General features: G+C 42.9%; 1 protein-coding gene across 1 annotated transcript; it reads left to right on the forward strand.

The window, feature by feature from the left end:
• Nucleotides 1–1886: 1886 nt before the first annotated feature.
• On the forward strand, nucleotides 1887–20893 carry LOC109477078. Its single transcript, XM_019778123.1, is given in 22 exon segments — nucleotides 1887–1982; nucleotides 2751–3134; nucleotides 5374–5611; nucleotides 6205–6340; nucleotides 7018–7179; nucleotides 7789–7836; nucleotides 7838–7962; nucleotides 9698–9913; nucleotides 10207–10319; nucleotides 10682–10843; nucleotides 11873–12082; nucleotides 12573–12766; nucleotides 13408–13577; nucleotides 13947–14089; nucleotides 14763–14953; nucleotides 15539–15656; nucleotides 16214–16383; nucleotides 16862–17014; nucleotides 17616–17831; nucleotides 18198–18354; nucleotides 18989–19201; nucleotides 20652–20893. Coding segments are annotated over 21 exon segments (3753 nt in total). The 5' UTR covers nucleotides 1887–1982; nucleotides 2751–2758.
• The last annotated feature ends 876 nt before the right edge of the window (nucleotides 20894–21769 follow it).

Genomic DNA, 21769 nt, shown 5'->3' on the forward strand with positions numbered 1-21769 from the left:
GTATCTTCGAACCCGCGCGTGTGTGAATAAGGGCCTAGTATTTTATTAGATGAAAACCATTAGACAGTCGTCATTGCCCAAAAGATGGTCGTTCTTTTTGACTCTTAAACTTCGAACACACAGTGATTCCTTGCACCGTTATTTTAAAGTTTGCCAACCTTGAACCTGTAACGTTATATCCGTGGATAATTTCATCCGGTTAGTGAATGGTTCATTCACAACCACTTGTTTTAACAAGAGTCGACGTTAACGTTTCACAGTGAACAATTAACAGCTATTGCTTCAGTGCACAGTGAACCAGTCTGAGTTTTCCTGAGGAAGATGATCAGTGTAAAATTAAACAAGTTTTTGTGAATAAAGAACTTAGTATATTCTGTAACGTAATGGTTTTACGGAATTTGTTGGTTTTATAGAAAGTTTATTGCAATAAATGATGCTACCAATGTTACTTTTGATATGTTATTGTTGGGCTTCACTTCTTTTTTGTGGGAATATGAAATGCCCGACGTTTAGCGAGATGTATGGTGATGTACGATGATGATGATGGTCTTAATAGAATGCAGTTTTTTTTTTTTTTTGTAGGCTGGGAAGATAAAAGGAAAGGAGGATACTCCGATAGCGTGTACGTCCACATGGTGTTTCCGAATGTGATGACAAAGTGAAGGAAAAAGGATACTGCTACTCTGATGAACTAGTAGAAGAAGTGAAGCTTCGACAGTCCCTCAAAATATCAGGTGACATTGCCGAGTGGCAGTAGGAAAGGATGCTCGGCCGATGTCTGACACAGATACCCCGGAGTTCAGCAGTCCTGACAGGATTGCGTGCCGCCCGTAGCAGGTGGTCACCGTTGGCGCTTGGCCTTGGCTAGCCTCCAACACTATCACTCAGTAGGGGTTCGCAAAGAACATGTGTACATAGGAAAGCGCTGAGAGACCCCAAGGAATGGAGGCTGATACTGAGATCGTTTTCCTCACCATTACAAAAATGTATTTGGTTTGAATGTCGACGTTGGACGGAGTTGAGCATGGTCGGGGTTTACCAAAGGCAGGGCAAACAAACAAACAAACAAACAAACAAACAAAATAACACACAAGGCTTCAGTTGCTCAGAGTAATTCAATCAGCACCACTTCCTAAGAAGGTCGACGCAGAGCTACGGAAACTCGAAGTGAGCTACTTCTGTGTTGAACGAAAGTACAACACTGTATCAACCATCATCATGGAACATAGAGTCTACCGACACGGAAATGCTTTTATTTCATACTAAAGCCTTCAGTTCGTTTGAGGTCTTTGAGTATTGCAGTTTGACTATCTGTACAGCTGTATCATTGTGGTTAGAATAACCTAAAAACTGCTTGGCGTGTCGTCAAGATCAAGCGCACCTAAAGTTCAGGGCTCCACGTAACGTTACATTGTAAAACTCATGTTATTAACGTTGTCTTAAAAAAAGACTAGAAATAGTTACTGCAGACGCATGAAAATATGTGCTGAACAAAAGTCTGGTGTTCATTTCCCGATGCCTTCAGCTTCCTTCACCTTTCTGCTGAATGGGAGGTCAAGAGGTGGACCCAAGTGGCTTGGTAGACTAGCATCTGTGTCGCCCACGTGATTTTTGTTACAATGTAAACAAATATGGCGGATGTGTTGTAGCAACGGGGACCGCCTCACTGAGCAACCACTAAATATCTATTCATCCGCGTCCGTCGTCCTTAAATACCCACCAGTGGAACATATTTTTGCAACAAAAACATACGTATGATTATTAAAAAATTATTACGCTGATAGACTTTTTTTAATTTGTTTGTTTAGTACAGCAGTAGCCACGAAATTTGGCGCACTATTTTTTTTGACAGCGGAAGTACATCGGGGAATGCCTTTCCGTGCGGGGTGTGGTCCGGTCTTCCAGGATACAGTGAATGATTGCAACACAGAAGTTTTCGGTGCAATAACGTGTTCAAGGAACTAACACAGGACAGTCGATAGGTACGTCCATAATAGTTGATAACAAGGGCTTGTTACAAGCATTGGTTTTCTGAAAGTTGTGTTGTGCAGTAATCTAGAGATTGACTTGCAAATGGATTTATACCTTGATTTATAACAAATTGCAGTGTCCGAATGGGGAGGGGCGGAGTACTTTGGCTAAGAAGCTGAAGTTAAAAAGTCTTCAACTAAGTTTTCCATAGGTCGGGATTTATCTATACTATAGCTCTACATGGCATCTAAACTACGCCAGTTACTGTTCAATGTAGAGCTAAGCTAGAAGTTACGTTAACGTGTTTATACTGTGTTAACTTTTGTTTGAAACTTGGACCAATCTCCTATATGTCACTATGTGATATCATTATTTGCAACTTTGAAAGCACATGTAACTTTATAGTTTCAATATATGATATTGCTAGTAATTTCTTTAACAAAATTTTAAAAAAGATCACTTGTTGGTAAAAGAGATGTCTATGTGTCTATTCTAAAATATGTTGTTCTAGAATAAGTTACATAATTTTGTAGAGCAATCACAAACTAGATTCTTTAGTCATAAATTGAATGTAGAAATTAGCCTGGGTGCCATCCGATTTGTAACAAAGGGTTGATGTTACAAATTGTATGGCACCCAGGCTATCAGAAGATATCATGAGTTCCATTTCTATCCACTTGTCTGTTTGTATGTTTAAAGGTGGAGAAAACATTACAAAAGTTGTTGTACTTTTGTTGTATTGGTGGTAAAAGATTGTTATTATCTTCTGTACCAAGCAGGTCACAAAATGGCGGATGACCAGCCAGCTGACATCCCAACGATTATAGAACCAGTGTCAGATGAAACAACCAGCCAGGGTGTTCCAGAGGAGGTAGAGGTGCTCTCGGCAACAGCGGAAACAACCGTTTCAGTTGAACTTGAAGTTGCAGATTCAGACAAAGGAGAACATGTACCCGAAGCAGACAATCCTGTAGTACAAGACGAGGGAAAACAGGATGATAACAGTACAGAAAAAGGACCTGAAGGGTCTGAGACTGCAGGAGAAGGGGATGATGGGACAAAGGAGGACGGAGAGAAAACCTCCGGTGCAAAGGATGATGGGACGGGAGAGGAATCGCACAAAGTTACGATGACAATTACTATCGCCATGGCGATTCCAACAGGTACATTTTCGTTCCTCCCAATTTCACTCTGTAGTACATACTTCACTTTCTAAACATTGAGTAGGGATGTAAAACGTATCAATATACTTTGCAGCTCTAAAAAAAGTTTTTATGTAGTTAAATTAAGGTATGAGGCAATAACATGAATTTTTTTAACACTTTTCTGCCATTTATCCATTCAGGATTTACACTTGGCAGTGAAGGAATACTATATGATACAAAAACAGCGTCACTATGAATAATATATAGATGTACAGTAACATGAAGCTACGTGATTTTGAAAGAAAACATAATGAATTTTAGGAAAACATACACCAGTCTGTACTTAAGGATAAGAAACATCACAAAGACATAGACTTTTTTCATTATGAGCTTAATTATAGGGCTAACAATGTATTCGGGGAAACAATCGCAATATGTTTTCAATCAGACCCCCTTTCTGTACCGGCGGCTCCAACAGAGAGCTTCCTCCTTAGCTCGGATTGTACCATTCACAGTAAAGGTCATCATCACAAAGGACCCACCAGCCCATAATATATCTCTGCCGGGGAGGTACTGTACAGTATTCTCCCAGGGGGCTGGGCTATTGTTGGGGTATTGTAAGCGGTGGGCGGATATTTGTTCAGGCGGTTATTGTGGTGAATTATTTATCACAATGGCGAGGATGATCCGCAGAAATTAAGTTTATCGACCAACATGTAATGTCGTTATACCAGGGCTCTATAGCCAGCACCAGTTTTTCCGTCAGTTGCAGGAACTTCGTGGCAGGTGAAGGGAAAATTTTAAAGCCAATCTGTCAACCTTGACTGACGAAATGGACCATAATCTTGGTTGAAAATATAAAAACAACCAAAGAACCACCAACAATCAACCCCATGATTTGCATCTCAAAATGCGGGAATTTATGTTTTTGAAGGCTTGAAAGCTCAAGATTTCCCCTGGACCCCTCCTAGATTGTGAGCACTCTCCCCCTAGGTCCAATAATGAACCTGAGCTGACGGAGAAAACTTGAGCTGGCTAAAAGAGCCCTGCATTATACTGCTATCAATGGTGAAAGCCCTGGACGGATTTGAATCGAATCCCCACTTTTACAGCAGCATACCTTACACCACAACCTACCACAACTCACCACAACCAGGTCTTGTTTGCTTTGACATGTTGAATGTTTTAATAGTTTCATCTGTATCTCTGTCAGTATAGCCGGTACAACTGCCTTTCAGCGTAACACACCGGCTTTGCAGGCACACGGCGCAGTGGCAGCTGGCTACATCACACCGAATGACCTGTTACACCTAACCCTTGTACATCTAACTCTTAACATTGTTTAAAACTATCTTGACTATGATGTGTAATGCCTTGACTATGATGTGTGATTTAGATGAATCTATTTTCAAGAAAAGTGGGTACGAATTAGTTGTGTTCTTTTTGGCAATTTGCTAATGATATCTTTCTGGACCACTCCACATTACATGCTGACGTAGTGTGGGAAAACGCTTCACGCACAACCAACCGCTCTCGTATGTCACGCCTGTCACGGGCATCAAACGTGTCGTACATGTCACGCATGTCACGCGCTGGTAGCCGATTGGGCACACGCTCCAGGTTGAGAGGTATCAAGACTAGAACCACGGTCAACCACCTGTTAAAAAAGTCTCGCACTGGTGCACAACAGTCACTCACTCAAGCTGGTGTTTTCCTTTGTTAAACCTAGCTGTATTTTAGTTACTTTTTTATATGTTTATTTGTTTGTATGTACAGGGGTGTCTTTTGTATTCATCAATGTTTGCATGAAGTCTGAAGGACACCAGTCAAAACTTGCATACCTTTTCTTATTTTCTGGATTAGTTTTGAGTATGTAACTAATGTTAGAACAGATATTTGTGGTGTTTATTGGTGATTTAAACCCAATTTACGAAAAACTGTACATGCATGCAAATGTAAGAAAACTTTGTACGTCCTATGTTTTTCCTGCGTGTAAATCGGCCTCCTTTGACGTCAAGAACGCACATTCAGATCATACGCTATCTCAAGGTCTTGCGTACCATCGTACATTCTTGACATATATATGTACACAGTTTTCATACGATCGCGTGCATATGTAAGTTTTCGCATCGTCCAGTTTTTCCCTGCATGTAAATCAGGCCATAGCAGTATGTCTGGCGGCAAAGCATTTCTATGCCTAATATAAAATAACATGAATGGGAACTAATATCAGTCCACCATGATTGTCCTATCACAGTTGAAGACGAAGGCCCCACGTTAGAAGAAATGCTTCAGAAGAAGAAGCGACTACTGGAGGCTCCTAAGGCACAGTACTACTTCCACCTGGAGTACTACCTCCTCCCGGACGACCCCGAGCCTCAGAAGGTCGACCTGGTGACCTTCGGGATGGCGGCCAAGATCTACACGGAACACGACTCCAAGGTGGTGAAGACCTGGATGGAAGGGGAGCTGACATGGGTGGCCTGGACACACAGGTGAGATAGTAATTGTGACACCAAAATACGACCTTATCTGATTGTAGTTGACATAACTAGTATTACCTGGCTAACAGACACGTTTACAATAAATATTCACAGTTCTCCTGTTACATTCGAAATTTCAATGCCCGCCTCGGCCAAGTCTGCACAAGCCAGTCCCGGCAGACTATTTTTATCTCCACGTTTTACTTTAATTTGCATTTCTGTATTTTTTCTGAGCTGATGTCACGTCAACCCGTGATGTTAGCTCCGTAAAAAGCACGGAAATGCAAAATAAATCTTGGGAAGCGTGCCAGGACTTCTCCAAAAATGTACTTTTAAAAAGTCAATTTTTTAGTCATCATGATTGAAATGAACTTCAAGTAACTATATTGTATGTATAGTTTCAATATTTATGTGTATTTTACAGACATTCCATGGTCTCATTCTGCAATTACTCTGTAAAAGTGAGAGGGACTCTTGTGGATAGTGACAGTTATGAATGCCGTAAATATTGCCATAGCAGGTAGATTTGGGGGACAAACAAACAAGAATTAAAAAAATAACATTCAACTACTCTAGTCTAAATGCTGACTGATTTGTATTTGCAGCCACAAGATTATAGTTACCAAAGAGACCCTACTGAAGCTGTACAGACATGAGCTGAAGCTGAGGATATGGGACAGTAAAGACAAGGTGTCACCACGGGCCAGGTTCGACCGACCAAAGGCCTTCAGACTACCAGGGGTAAATTTATTCTTTTGTTTATCAAAATTTACCACACATTATGGAAGGATTGATATAACAGGTGACTATCACCTTTTCAAGATGTCAACCCTGAGACAAGACCGTAAGGTTTGAACCACTCACACCGGGAAGGACCCTACTATTTTTGATAAGTGTGGTGGTATCTTTAATGTGCTTGAGGTGTCAACCATCCACCAGGGATTTGAACCCAGAGCCTTCAGATTTAAGAGCCATCAAGAACCGATGAATTCAGGATAACAAATAACGTGCAATGTGAAATTGACCAATTACGCTTCACGAAGAATTTCCCAACAATGCATAACATTGAATCAAAGGCTTCGTCTTCTACGATTTACGGTGAATTAAAATGAAATGGTTCACTGTGCCTTTATGGATAAAGGCATGCATGTTATGAGGTCTGTGCTTGGAAACCAAACATCAGTTGAATACACCAAATCTCTTCTCCAAAGCTTTTATAGCCCCTCTCACATTCTTAGAATCTCCCTCCAGAGGTCTGATACCAGGCATCCTTTACTGGGCTCTACCATTCATTGCTAGTGGGCAGGGGGGATGGGGTTGTCCCACTATAGCCTAACTTAAAGTACAATGTACATGTGTAATCTACAATACATACAATACATAACAATGCAGATCCTCATGCAATATCCATTCTATAGGGAGGTGATGAGCTGGCAGGGGTGAAGTCCTTGGTGCTGAAACAGTCGCAGAGCTTCATGGACATGCAGCCGCTCAAGACACGACAGCGCATCAGGTCAGAGGTCAGCAAGCAAAGGGACCTGCACAGCAAGAACCAGCAGGGTGGGTTAACATTGTGTATGGTTTAAAAGTAGAATATCTACGCTTCTGAGATAGCATGATTGGCTAAGTCTGAAACTCACACACCCCCTCCTTCGGTTGGTCATCTGTTGATCCCTATCCTGTGAGGGTTAGACATGCTTATGGACTTTTGATAAGACTGTGTACGTTTCTTTTCGTATCAAAAAAATTGAGTATATCATGCAGTGTTCTAACCAGCCAAAATTTTCTGCCATCTCAATTTTGTTTGACGTTACATCAGGTTGAAGATCGTAGTAGTAGGGGGTCCAGAAAATTTTAAAATCTTTACCCTCTTATTCACTCCTTCCTTCATAATGATGGGAAAATTTGCAGGTAGACTAAGCAGTGACATCTCTTTTCAATATACTTACATACTCATAGATTTTTGTCTGTGACAGTCAAAGATTTCGGATTGGGTAATAGTTTTGTCCGTCATGAGCAGCAAAATCAGTCAAATGACAGAAAGAACAACTGCTACATTATGTATTTCATAAGAGCCCCCTTACGACCTGCAGTGGCACTGCACATTGCCACTAAAACATGGCCAACACACCATGTCCATGTATCAGTTGTCTCAGGCAGAGCTTAACTTATCTTTGTTTTCATACCAGGAGAGCCAGGTCAGTCAGGGAAGTCAGGACAGCNGAAATCTCCAGACCAAGCAGGTCTCGGGCGAGCCCTCCCCAGAAAAGGGCCGCAGCCCCTCCAAGGACCCACAGGGCCTGTCCCCAGTCCAGGAGAAATCCCCCAGCCCCAGGGGAAAGGCCCCCAGCCCCCAGGGAAAGCCCCCTGCCTCCCCGGTTGACGAAGAGGGAGCATCACATGAAGGAATCAGGTGAGTTGCTACAGAAGGCAGTGATTTTTACCGGTTTGTGGAGAAGGCTATGTGTTAAGGTACACCATATATATCTGGGGTTGGCAATATTTAACCAGTTATAACTTAGGGTGCGGTACATATATCCTTATCATAATCATGATATTTTGTGGTGCATATATCCTTATGATATTTTGTACTTGGGATGACAAAGGTCAGGGTCAATTATGGGTAATTTAGCGGCTTTGTATGGTACTGCAGCGATGTACATGGATAATATGATATCTTGTGTTGTGGACATGCTACATATACATGTATGTTCTTGTTTTTTGTGTAGGACACAGGTGTTTGGGACAAATGAATGAGCTCTTTGAACTGTACTTACTTGTCACTTAACTTCTGTACTTCATATGTTCCATGTCTAAAATTCATACTGTCTTTCTATGTCTCCCAGAACATATGACAGACTGAGCCAGCTGGCTGGTGTGTCCCCGACAGGAGAAGGGGACAGCAGGGGGAAGAAGGGCAGTAAGGAGGCCTCGCCTGTCTCCTACCACGTCCCCATGGCGCGCCGCGTGTCCGAGCAGGAGATCGCCGACCACGGGGGAGACCACCGATCCAACCAGAGGGTGGAGAAGGCAGTCAAGAAAGGAGACGCAAGCCCAGTGGCAGGTTTGTACAGTCAAACGTTCCCATGGCAGGTTGCTTTTTGGTACAGTCAAACTTCAACAGTCTAAGACGACCATCCAGGGGACAAAGGAAACATAGTCTTCATAGACAAGTGGTCTTATTATGCTAGTTACTCCTGTCAGGAATCTTCTTTTCCTGTCACAGAATGTTATGCCTTAGAGCATGATTCTCTCTGTCTTCCACCATGCAACTTTAATACTTTAAATACTTTAGCTGGTGTGTTACGCCGAAGGGCGGTTACACTGCCTATATCGATACAGATACAGATACAGATACTTTCACTTTGTGAAAAATTCAAATAAACAAATAAACAAATAGACACAGACAGATAAATACTTTAAAGATTAGAAAATAACACTGTGACACATGTTAACACAAAATGCATAGCAAAGTCATGAAGCAAACTCGTGTTCAACTGCCGTTTCGTAAATCACTGATCCTCCTTCATCTGTTACCATAGCAACAAGCACGAGAGAACCATCCCGTCAGTACAGCGAGTTTGGAAAGTTGCGACACCCGCTGCCGACAGAAGAAGAGGGAGGCAAGAAGAAAAACAGAAAGAAGGACTCTTCTGCCGCCGCCGCCATGGAGAACATTAAGAAATTTGGAGCTGCCGTCATCCCACTGTCAATGAAGATATTGTTTGCAGGTGAGAAACTTTTAATCAACATGTATCCCCAAACATATTCAGTCAACTTGAATGCTGTTCGAGCCGGCGTCTGTCTTTCTGTCATTTGACACAATTTTACTGCTCATGATGGACAAAAATAATGTCATCATTAAACTAAACTTAGTCTAGCAGTCTATTTGTCCTTTGAAATGCAGGAAATAAGCATTTCAGAGGGTCAAGATTTCAAAATTTTCACAGTGGAGCATGCACTTGAATCCCCCAAGAATTGACGTCTGTTGTTACTCTATACATCACCCATGCATTGAGATGACAGAGAAAATTTCAGACTGGCTAGAACACTGCATTGTTGTCTTGCTCTTCTGAATCTGTCCTCAAAATAACAGCAGTTCATGATCTTATTTTGCTCTGCAGGAAAGCAGTCCATAACCAACAGGCTGGACAAGCCCGTCCCCTTCATACAGGATGTGTATGTGACTGTGGCGCTGGATGGAGCCCTGATGTCAGAGAAACACCTGCGCGAGCTGAACCCCCTCATCATCAAGGTCGCTCACGCCTCCAACATGCCCGCCACACCGCTCAACTACCAGCTGCTCAAAGACAAGTCAGTTGCACATCCAGTTGTCTCATTTCAAATGGAGCATTGACATATCTATTCAGATCTCTATTCATTTTTTAAAAATTACTATCCAGCAAAAGTAGTGTTAACAGTTTTAGTGTTCGTTTCAACATGCCTTCCACTCCCCTCAACTGCTAGCTGCTCAAAGACAAGTCAGTTGCACATCCAATCGTTTTGGTTATTGTCTATTGCCTCTTTAATTAAGGAAACTATTGATAGTAAAATGTAAATTTTGGACCTGAAATTACAATGTAATTATTATTGTTTGTAATTCCCAGGTGTGAACCAACATACATCTGTTACAAGTTCCTGGACCAGGATGTGCACAGAAGTATTGGTAGAGAACAGGACAGCAATGTCTACTGGGATGATCTTAACGTCATTCTTACAGGTAAGCCAATAAACTTCTCTTTTTATAAACTTGCATTTTACATGGTTGGTACACATTTTGTTTCTCGAGATTCACCACACATTGTGAAAGGATTTGGCATATAACAGGTGACTATCACCTTTTCAAGGTATGTAACCCTGAGACCAGAATGTAAGGTTGGAACCACTCAGACCACACTGGGGCCTGTCAGGGATTCGAACCCAGAACCTTCGGATTCTGAGACAACAACCCTAACCACAAGACCACCTTGCCACCTTACATAGGCGTAACATTAAATTTGTATGTAAAGAACAGTTTGTACAAAGTTGTAGTCTTCTGTATCATATTACACAGCTTGTGTTTTGCTCCATTGTCCCCTGCAGGGACCCTAGACCCAGGAGAGCTGCGTGAGTTTCTGATTGGTCCACCCCTCGAGGTTGAAGTTCACGACCGAGACCGGCTGGATTCCACCCTGAAGAAGCCTCCGACCATATTTGGAGATGACATGGAGGATGACAAGATCCACAATGTCGGGATGATCACAGGTGAGGATTTGACAATTCTTCCTTAAAGGCATCCAAGGCAATTTCAGGGCAGCAAAACTGGACTTTCAAAAGCAAGCTTTCAAAGTCAATTTTCCGGTGTTTTTTCTGGTGCAGTAAGTTGATTCAATCCAACCCCTGGTAATAGCATAATGATATCTGTAAGGCAAACATGTGATGTTGCTGACAGAAAATGGCTGCTGTCCTTCCGTTGCTACATAATGTAACCCAGCACCACAGGGTGTGGGGTCGTGTGGCGCAGTCGGTAGCGCGTTCGGCTCACACCCCAGAGGTTGTGGGTTCGAACCCCACCTTGTCACCGATCTTGTGCCCTTGGGAAAGGCACTTTACACGATTTTCCTCACTTCACTCAGGTGTAAATGAGTACCTAGCTTCGGCTAGGGACGTCCCTCGGATAGGACGTAAACTGGAGGTCCCGTGTTTGAGGAGAGCCACACCTCGAGCACGTTAAAGATCCCACCACACCTTTCGAAAAAGAGTAGGGGCATGCCCCGGTGTGCGATGGTACAAACACTAATGTATGGAGTTGGTGATTCACTTCAAATCACCCGGACGGAGGCCTGGCGACCTCCGTCTTGTATATGCCACATGGTGATTTACATCATTCACCCGGACGGAGGCCTGGAGAACCCCGTCTGTATCAGCCAAATCTTGGAGAGGAGATAGGCGCCGCCAAGATTATAAGCCTGAGGAGTCATCGTGACAAGTCCAGACATGTTGCTGGCTGTCATGATGCCCCTACGGCCGTGAAGGCTATGGGACTTACATACATACATACATACCACAGGGTGTCTGCTACAGCACCAGTTACCATGGTGACACAGACCTCTGGTCTAAGTCATTGACCTTATGTATTTTGAGAAGACAAAGAAAGCAAAAACATTGAATGTTCTCAGAGATGACATGAAAGTTGACTTTGTTCTACTCTCTGTAACGCACAGTATAGCCTGAATTTTTTTTAATGATGTAGTTTTCGACATCACGTAACCAGCCCAAACTGTCTTCTTCCAGCACGAAGAACGACCCACAACCCCCTGAAGGAGCGTGAGAAGGTGTGGGATCCGTACGGCGTGGCTAAGTTCGACATGTCGGACCTGCTGCTGGGGCAGAAGTCCATGAACCTGACGGCGCCCATCCACTGCTGTCCCCTGCCCGACATGGCCGGCATCAGGACAGAGGACGGAAAACTGGTGGGCATCATTGGAGCGGTGGACGGACCAGGTAGGTGCTACATGAGAGCCCCCTTACTACCTGCAGTGGCACTGCATTGCTACTGAAACATGACCAGCACTTCAAACATACTATGTATCAGTTGTCTCAGGCAGAGCTTAACTTAGCTTTGTTTTCATACCAGGTGCCGCCCTGTTTCAGAGACTTGCTATAATTGCTTATAGGCATTCTCAGACAGTATGAACTGCCACATAGGGGTGGTACACATGCCCATGCATCTCCATTTTTGTAGTCCTTTGGCCACACAGTTGCGCAAGCACTACAGCAGGGGGCTAGCCTGCTGGTAGTCTTGTGCGTTTCACCTTCCCATACCCCTTGTCATAGATGCTGTCAGTGCCATTTTTAAAGTCTTTAAATTAATGGTATGACCCGGCCGGGGATTAAACTCACAACCTCCCGGTTACAAAGAGAGCACTCTTCCCCGATTGAGCTATTGCACCGTTTGCCTAAAAAAAGATGTTCCTAATTTCCTCCACCACAGAGGCTGCACCATTGCCGACGGGCCACTACCTGGAGACCAACGCCCAGCTGAAGATCAGGCTGGAGGTGGCGTACCCCCTGCGGCACCTGGCACCTGCCAGGTCAAAACACAAGGTGCAGACACCCCCGGAGAAAGTGGACTCTGCCGACACAGGCAGCGATGGGGGGAAACCTGAGGAGCCTGTTGATGTCAAGGTATTGGATTGTCTCATATAGTATGAATTGTACTATCATGAAAGTCCATCTGTGTTAGAAGTTACATGTTTAGAGTTAAAACTTTTGTTCCCACACAAGAGAAATTGTTCACACCTAGAGATTTCGACCAAACAACTCTGGTCTTCTTCAATACACTGACCCAGTGAGACTTGTCATGTGGCTTCTCTAAAGTGTGACATCACTTAATAAATGAATATCACAAAAGGTTAACGAAAGCCCCTGTCACACATAGCCAAAAATGGCCTCCCAAACACTGCTGAAATCCCTCCAACCATGGTTGGGAGTAGGTCGGAAGCAGCTTTCATTGACTGGTGTTTGGGGAGGTTTTCTAGTGTTCAGCCAATATGTTTCAAATTGTGATTTTTAAACAGTTAGGCATGCATATAGGATGTTTGGCCATGGTTGGCTGGTGTTTGGGGGTAGGTCAGCAGTGTTTGGGGCATATTCAGAGGTCAAATGTTACTGCAATTCAACTAAAATTTGACTCGATTTGTATAGAACATACATTTGTAGGCGTGGCCTAAGTGTTGTCCGAATGCTCCCAAACTTTAGCTAAACGTGTGGTTGGGGGAAGGTTCTGAATGTGACGGGCTTAAAAGAAACCGGTTTGTTTATTCCAGCCGCCCCAATGCCCGTTTGCGCGCATCATCTTCATGTTCCCATACCACGACAAGGACTTCCTCCACCGTCTGCAGGCGGAGGTCACCGCCATCAACGCGGCCGCCCTGCAGCTGGACCAGATGCCGCAGCACGTCATCGAGGCGGCGCTGTCAACATACAAGCTATCAGTGTGAGTGCCATATTGTAAAATGCCATGGTTCATAGACTCTGAGGCAGTAACAGAAGTGCTGTTCTTCATTCTTTTGGTTTGATTTAATTATGAGGGCCTGCATGGGGGGTAGGGGTGGTAGTGATTGCTAATTAAATGCAAAATTCTCTCCCCGATTATGAATTACGTAAAACTCTCAGTGTTACGACTAATGTACTCATGATTACGAATTACGTTTTTGGGCAGCTGCCTACAGATTATGAAGACTAAAAAGGCCTGATTACGCCTTACAGTTAGGGCATGCAGGCCCTCAATTATCAACTTCAATATCTGGAAGTTGTTAATATTAACACCTCATTCTAATATTATGAGACTCTTGTTCTCCAATAGGGAACAACAGAAGAGTAAGTCCCTGGACATCGTGACAGGTTTCCAGGTCCTGGATGGAGAGGTGCATGTGTTTGTGTTGGAGGGACTGAGGGACAAGGCTATCCACAGGATCTGGTCTGCACTTCCCAGGCCTGAGGTGTCAGGTAAGGGATGCCTTCACTGTGTATGAGGGTCTGCATGGGGTGATCCTGGCAATGCTTAGCCGTAAATTTAGGAGGACTGATAATGCTTGGTGGTAAATACAGGCAGGCCAGCAATGCATACGGTAAATTAAGTTGTTCTTGTTTGAGGGTTTGAAAGCAACTTCTTTGGAATGTTCTTTTGTATCCATGGGGTGTCTGGCAAAAACTAGTCTGCAGACCTTGCTTGGAAGCTCCGTTATGATTTTGGGCAATGTTGGACTATGCCATATGAATTATTTTTCAATAACACTTAACATAAAAATCTGGATAAGAAATAACATATGGTATGGAACAAAAACTGTCAATTACGCTTCACAATTTCAGCGCTTGACATTAATTAATTAAAGCTGCCAGCTACGATCAATTAACGGTGAATTAAAACGGCTCGCTATGCCTTTTCCAATCTGCAAAGTGTTTAGAGCATCTCAGGTGATGTCTCTGAACGGTAATTAAGAGGCATCAGTAAGCAAAAGTATTGTTAGGTTCTACAGTACAAGCTCTGACTTCAGTATTCTGTTTAAAACCAAATGAATTTTAAACACTTAACAGAAATATCATCTACCTGAACAAATTTTCTATAACCTACTAGTTTTCCATTGATCTGCTTCATTTCTTCTTAACTTCCATGTTCCAGATGATGTCTTCTTTAGAGTTTTGTATAACTCAGAGATGACCTTCCGGCGTCGGCTGTATGCGGAGTTGGATGTTGACCTGTGCCGTGTGCGTCTCCACGAGCCCATCTCTGTCATCGTACAGCAGCCACTACTCTATGTCAGAGACATGGTGCCCAAACCATGCTTTGACTCACTGGCTAGGATAGACAAGGTACTGAAAATCATGTAGTTCACGATTCTTTTGCCATACTTCTATGTTTGCAGTTTTTGCGGTCACTTCTTACACTGCAAACTTATCATTAGAGTGAACAAGTAATTCACCGACTTTCTCTTTACCGCGAACGTATAGTTCCAACAATCTGTATCAATAACTTTTGTTACTTACTGGTATAATAAGGGTCTGCATGTGGGGATCTTCTCAACACCTAATAGTGAATTTAGGAGGGCTGACAATGTTTAATCATAAATTCAGGCAGGCTGGAAAAGGTATGTTAAGTTGTGTAAGGTTTTGGGAATGACTTCATTAATTCTTTGTTTGTATCCATGGAGTATCAAGGGTGATTTTTGGGAAATCTGAGGTTCGACCAAGCACTATGAAGAATTTTTCAATAATGTTTAACAATGAATTCAGGATAACAAGTAATGTGCTATGTAGAATAAAATTGACCAGTTATGCTTCACAAAGAATTTCCTGACAACAGTGAATTAAAGTAGCCAGCTACGATTAACGGTGAATTAAAATTCAGTAAAATTCCAGATCTTCTGTAATGTCTAAATCCATCCTATCGTCACACAGATGCTGCAGTCCACCAAGCTGAGGGACGTGACCAGAAATGACCTCTTCCCCACGGCAGAAATGGTTGTGTCCATGAGTAAGGAGTTTGGCATCCCACTCACCATGGAGGACTTTGAAGGTACAATGAATGTGAAAGAAATGATAACAAAGCTTTCAATATGTTCCATAGTTCTGAAATTCAGAGTGATACAGGTATAATTTGTCTGGTGCAGGTAATTTTTAACCGGTGTAGGTCAGGGCTCTAGCCAGCTTGAATCTTTTTTCTGTCAACCCAGGTTCATAATTGGAATGCTCACAATCCAGGGGGGGTGTCCAGGGGCAAATTTTGGATTTTCAAGCCTTTTACAACACCGTTTCCCACACTTTGAGAAGCAAAATCATGGGGTAGAGAGTTGTTGTTAGTGGTTCTTTGAATTTTGTATTTTTCCCAAGATTTTTGTCAATATTGTCTGTCAAGGTTGATATATTGGTTTTGAAATGTTTTCCTCACATTCATCGTTGTATCAGATCATGTGCCAGGTGGGTTGACCCAAAAAAAAAAATTTGGAGCTGGCTAGAGCCCTGGTGTAAGTATGCAGAAAAAAAGCATTTTGAGCCCTGACTATGTAATGGACAACAACTACAAGCTTGAAAACTTGATACCCAGCTTACATTGACATGAAATGTTCCCCGCAGATCTAAAGAAGCCAGACAGTGAGGAGCAGCCCTCAGACGACTTCACAGCCTCTCCCATGGACATGCGCCGCCCCTGGACACCACTGGACATGTACAACTATGAGTATGAGGAGTTTGTCAAGCAGAGAGAGATGCTGGGGCCACTACGGGACTATGTCAGGGAAAACATTGTGAGTTAAAGCCTAGAACATCTCTAGAACAGATGTCTCACTGTGTGATGCTAAAAAAATGACAAAGTTCTTTATTCACAACACCTTGTTTAACAAGATCATTGACATTTCAATGACTTGTCAGGGTAATTTTGACTGGTTCACTGTGCACTGAAGTTGTATTTGGGACAGCATTGTTAGCAGTAACACCCAGCTTCAGTGTACAGTGAACCAGTAACACCTAGCTTCCATGCACAGTGAACCAGTAACACCTAGCTTCCATGCACAGTGAACCAGTCATAATTGCCCAGATGAAGATTATAGACCATCAACAAAATGTTGATGGTTGTTAAACAAGTGGTTTGAATGAAACAAATGAAATTATTCACGATTATATACGAGATATAGCCTAGAAAATTTATAGGACAGATATTTCACTTTTTATGCTGATAAAAGATATAAAGTGATGGCAAGTTGAACCCAATTTTTTTTATTTCAGGATTTGGTGGACCAGCTGGCAAGAATACCAAAGCACAAGAAGGGGAAGACCATTGCTGCCATGCCTGTACAGGGACGAGTGCACAACTACAGTACACAGGCACTCAACTCCACAGAACTCGCCAAGGAACTCTTACGACAGGAACTTGCCAAGGTGTGTACTGTAGTTTTTTTTTTAGAATCCACTTTGAAGTGTCTTTTGTTGTATCACACTTCTGTGTCTGTCCTTGGTGCTGAATAACAACATCACTTGCTTCTTACTTGGGAACATTCACACTGGTATATCATTGATTCTTAAGCATCACTTCACTTGTTCTTTAATGTATAAACAACTGTTGTGTCTGTCCTTGGTGCTGAAGTATCACTTCAATTGTCCTTTGATGTATAAACACACTACTGTGACTGTCCTTAGTGCTGAAGCATTGGTTTGCTTCCCCTTTAATGTCTTAAAACAATTGGACTGTGTCTGTCCTTGGTTTCCGAAACATCACTTCACTTGTCCTTTGCTATACATGTATAAACAAACACACGTTTGTGTCTGTCCTTAGTGCTGAAGCATCATTTCACTTGTCCTTTGGTGCTGAATCATCACTTCACTACTGCATCTGCCCTTGGTTCTGAAGCATTACTTTGCTTGTCCTTTGATGTATAAAACAATTGGACAGAGGTCTGTCCTTGGTGCTGAAGCACCACTTCACTTGTGTTTTTGATGTATAAACTATAAACAATCACACTGCCATCCCTCCCTCCCCCAGGAGCCTGATGCCAGGTTCACCCTGTGCCAGGACTACCATCACTCCATGACAGTCGACCCAGTCGACCTGGAGGCAGTGAGGAAGCAGCAGGCAGCCGAGTCCCGAGACCTGTGGAGGACCAAGGACGGCTTCATCTACCCGGGGATGAAGACTACCCTGGAGTGTAACGTCCATCCACACAAGCCTGGGGAGGCCAGGGTCGAGGACCTTAGGAAGGTACACACATAAAATGTGTTATTATCAGTTCTTATTAATAATTGAAAGAGACATCAGTCTCACAGGGTCTGCCCTGGTGTCTGCCATGAAGGAAAAGAAGTATGTGTGTTATGATTTGGTTTAAAGAGGGTCTGCATTGGGGAACCTGGCAACGCTTAACAGTAAATTGTCTTGTATAAGGGTTTGGAAGTGACTTCTTTGGAATGTTCTTCTGTATTCTACTTCTAGGGTGTCAGGCAAAGAAAAGGCATGCAGACCCTCTTTGAATGCACAATCTATTGATGGTATGATGACTTGTCTTCCACATCAGCATTGATTGACTACAACAGAATTGAATTGATTTTACAATTTTTGCCTTTCTCACAGCCATGGAGAGAAGGGCTCCTGCACGCTGCTCAGCTGAAGCCCACCCTCCCCAGACGCGAGCGGTACAGTTGGGACGAGCGAAACAGCGACATGGATCTCTGGAAGAGACCGCCCCTGCATTTTGGCTCTTCTGCACCCATCACCATCCACCTTCCTGGTAGTTTAACATCCATACACTTCTTAGTGAGGTTGCTAAGCACATTTGATATTGTTACTAACAGTGTTACAGAAACATGCAAATGCTCCTGGTGACCCCAAATGGAACATGCGTTCTGTTCTAGTGACTGCCAAAGATTTACACATTATACAGGAGTTGTTTCACTTATGTGTCAGTATATACATTACAATAATTATGTTAATGACCCACTTTCCTTTGGTGTATGTGGCATCATAATAATTATGTTTACCAAAGGAAAACATATTGTTTTTACTCAGTTTCTTCTGTTCCAAACATTAACCTCTGACCTGGCCAATGACATGATTTGATGACGTCTGCCACCATGGTGACTGGTGTTGGGTTACATGATGTTGCAATTTCATGGTCTGCTCTACTCCTGTCACCATATACTCGTAGTACATGTATGTGAATGTGTTTGAGTAAAAAGTGACAGGGCAGACCATGTCCAAAGGTAAACATTATGCATTTGCTTTGCAAATGTTACTTCTCTAGTTCACGGTTAGTTCCTATTACCACCCCATAAACGACCTTGTCTGTATACACATCAGGGCGGGTCATAATAACCCTATAGTGAAGGTTGAGTTGTTAAAAGTGGTCCCTTCTATAACTCCAGGGAAACTTCGTGAGGAGGAGATCATGGAGGCTGCCATGAAGGACTATGAGGACTGGCGGTCCAAGATCGTCCCCAACGACACGCAGATGCACTTCCACCGCATCAACAAACAAACGGAGCTGAAGCAGCGCGGCAAGCGGTCAGGAAACCAGCTGGACAGGCTGCGGGGGCTGCTGAAGGACGATCCCAGAAAACTGGCCTTATCCAAGTCAGGTGGGCATCAGCCTTGAAAAAATAAGTGGCATTAGCTAAACTAAATGATAATTTTGATAAATGAAAAAGAATCTAATATTAATTAGAAAGGCCAATATTTGCTTTGGAGCAAATACAGCGATGGGTTCACCACATTTTACAACATGGCAGGGAAAGAATGAGAAACACAAGGGAAAACAATGATTTATTACATTGATATAACTATAATATGAAGTAACATACAACTAAAACAACAGTTGGATAGCTATTCCCTACTTTATTGGTTAGGATTTTTAATTGCATAATGCAAACTGTTGATTTTCAAAATAAAATAAAAAACGTTCATGCCCCGCATTCCAATGCTGGAGCAGAAAAGCTTGAAATACCTACCAAAACACTTGAATAAAGACATACTGTCAGTATGGAAATGCTCTGTGCAGGTGTTAATCAAGTTAAATCCCAACAGCCAATCAGCAAGAAATGCTCTGTGCAGGTGGAAATGCTCTGTGCGGGTGTTAATCAAGTTAAATCCCAACAGCCAATCAGCAAGAAGTAAAGAGGAAAGCTGCATGCCTATTGGTTGATGCCCTGCATTCCATTGTGATGACTCATGCCCAGACGTGGTAAACACGGCACACTAACACAGTAATACATTTGCTATAACACAGCCAAAAAAACTCAAATAAAACCATTCTAAAAGCCTGTATCACAAAAATTTAAAAAACGCCTAGGGGTTTTTGCCCACTGTACCTCCATACCAAATTTCAGGACCTTAGGCCCTAAAATGAAGAAGCTGAATCCATTTAAAGATATGGCAGGAGGAGGAGGAGAAGGAGAAGAAACATCAGAAAAAGCAATATGGGTTCACCACCACTTCGTGGTGTGGTGAACCCATAATTATTGTATTTCTTCATCTAGAAAGTATATTTGGCATAAAGATTCAACAGTATGTTTTCTGTATTCCCAGATTCAGAATAGTTTGCTATTACTATCCTTGAATGTGCAATGTATGTACAATGCTTCTTGACATTTGTGATGTCCTATCTACTACAAGTATCGTCATTGTCTTGTTCCTGTGCTGACTAGCTTTGTATTGTAACATTATTTATGTCATACCTGTAACGTTCCATACAGGTGTCCCAGCCTAGCAGTATTATAACGCAGGCTTCCGAAAGTTCCCTAGAATAAGTTGAATGAGTGCACCATCTTCAGAAATTGGAACACCCGATTCAGACAATGGTTTGGTTTTGGTCTTCCCTTAAATGCTCACGATCATGATAATGATCACTCTGGCATAGTCATTAACACCTGAGCAAGATGAGGAAAGTCGTGTAAAGTCAGCCTTTCATAAGAGCACAAGGTTGGTGACATGGCAGGATTCAAACCCTGGACCTCTTGGTTCTGAGCCAAATGCTCTGCCATTATGCCACAAGACCCCCTGATGTAATGTTACAATTGTATCCTACTACAGGGTTTTCACTGAAGGAGATCCCGCCACTGTCAGTGGTGAACTACCCGAGTGTGGACAGGGACAGTCGAGAGGCCGGTAAGACCCTCCTCCCTGCCGTGGAGAACGAGGGAGAGGAGCGGGGGCCGGGGTTCACGCCGGGACCGCACACCGAGCACAGCTGGCTACTGGAGAAGAACAAGATCCCCGTACGGGACATGGAGCATTCCCGCTTCATCTCAACTAGAGGCGGCGACTTCAAGTAAGTAGGGAGTCCACATACTGCACAAACATGCAAGATAATGCCACAAATGTATACACCAGTTACTGCATCAGTTACTGCATAGTTGAAAAACCTTAAAGGATGGTCATGCACATACAGCAGTAGCAAATGATTTAGCTGAGCCTGTGGAGTCTTTCATCCTCTTCACAAATAGAGCCTGACAAATGTAATACAGTTGAAAAAACTTAAAAGCGACTCAAACTCAAACATACAATATACAATATGGTACGTCCCTATACAAAGTGGTCATGTAAAATACCACAATTATTTTGTGTTGGCAATGCTTCAATGCTATGAACCACTATTGATGCACCATCTGCATGTCTTATTTTTGCTGCTGCTCACAAAAGGTGGAGGATCTCTGTAAGTCAAGTCCCTCTGGGTGCTTCAGTGGTGATTACTTGTATTTGAGACCAGATTTACACATGGGGTGTAAATTGGCCTGCTTTGAAGTATTTAAAGGATGTATGTTAAGATTGTATGCCAGCCATTGAGGTAATGTATGATCTTGGCAAAGCAGGCTGATTTTTACGCTAAAAATTGACATGCAGTTTTTGTATGTTAGCATGCGTACCAAGTCTTGGTGCATATGCTTCCTGTCCACATGTGTAAATCGGGTCATATCCTTAGTATCCAAGTTTTATGACATATGACAGTGATGAAGTTATCATATATCATATTTTCCACATGTCTTAAGTTGTTCTGTATTTCATCTCCATAGTGTGTACCACAAGGACAGAAGTGTTCTACACAGCCGCTCCATCCCCCCTCTTCACCCTGTGGAGAAAGACAACAACCTGTTCAAGACTCCGCCCAAGACTAGGGTCCCCTCCCCCGCCCGCCAAGGACCGACATTTCA

Source organism: Branchiostoma belcheri, unplaced genomic scaffold, assembly GCF_001625305.1.
Source record: "Branchiostoma belcheri isolate BF01 breed outbred unplaced genomic scaffold, Haploidv18h27 scaffold4, whole genome shotgun sequence".
Lineage (NCBI taxonomy): Eukaryota > Metazoa > Chordata > Leptocardii > Amphioxiformes > Branchiostomatidae > Branchiostoma > Branchiostoma belcheri.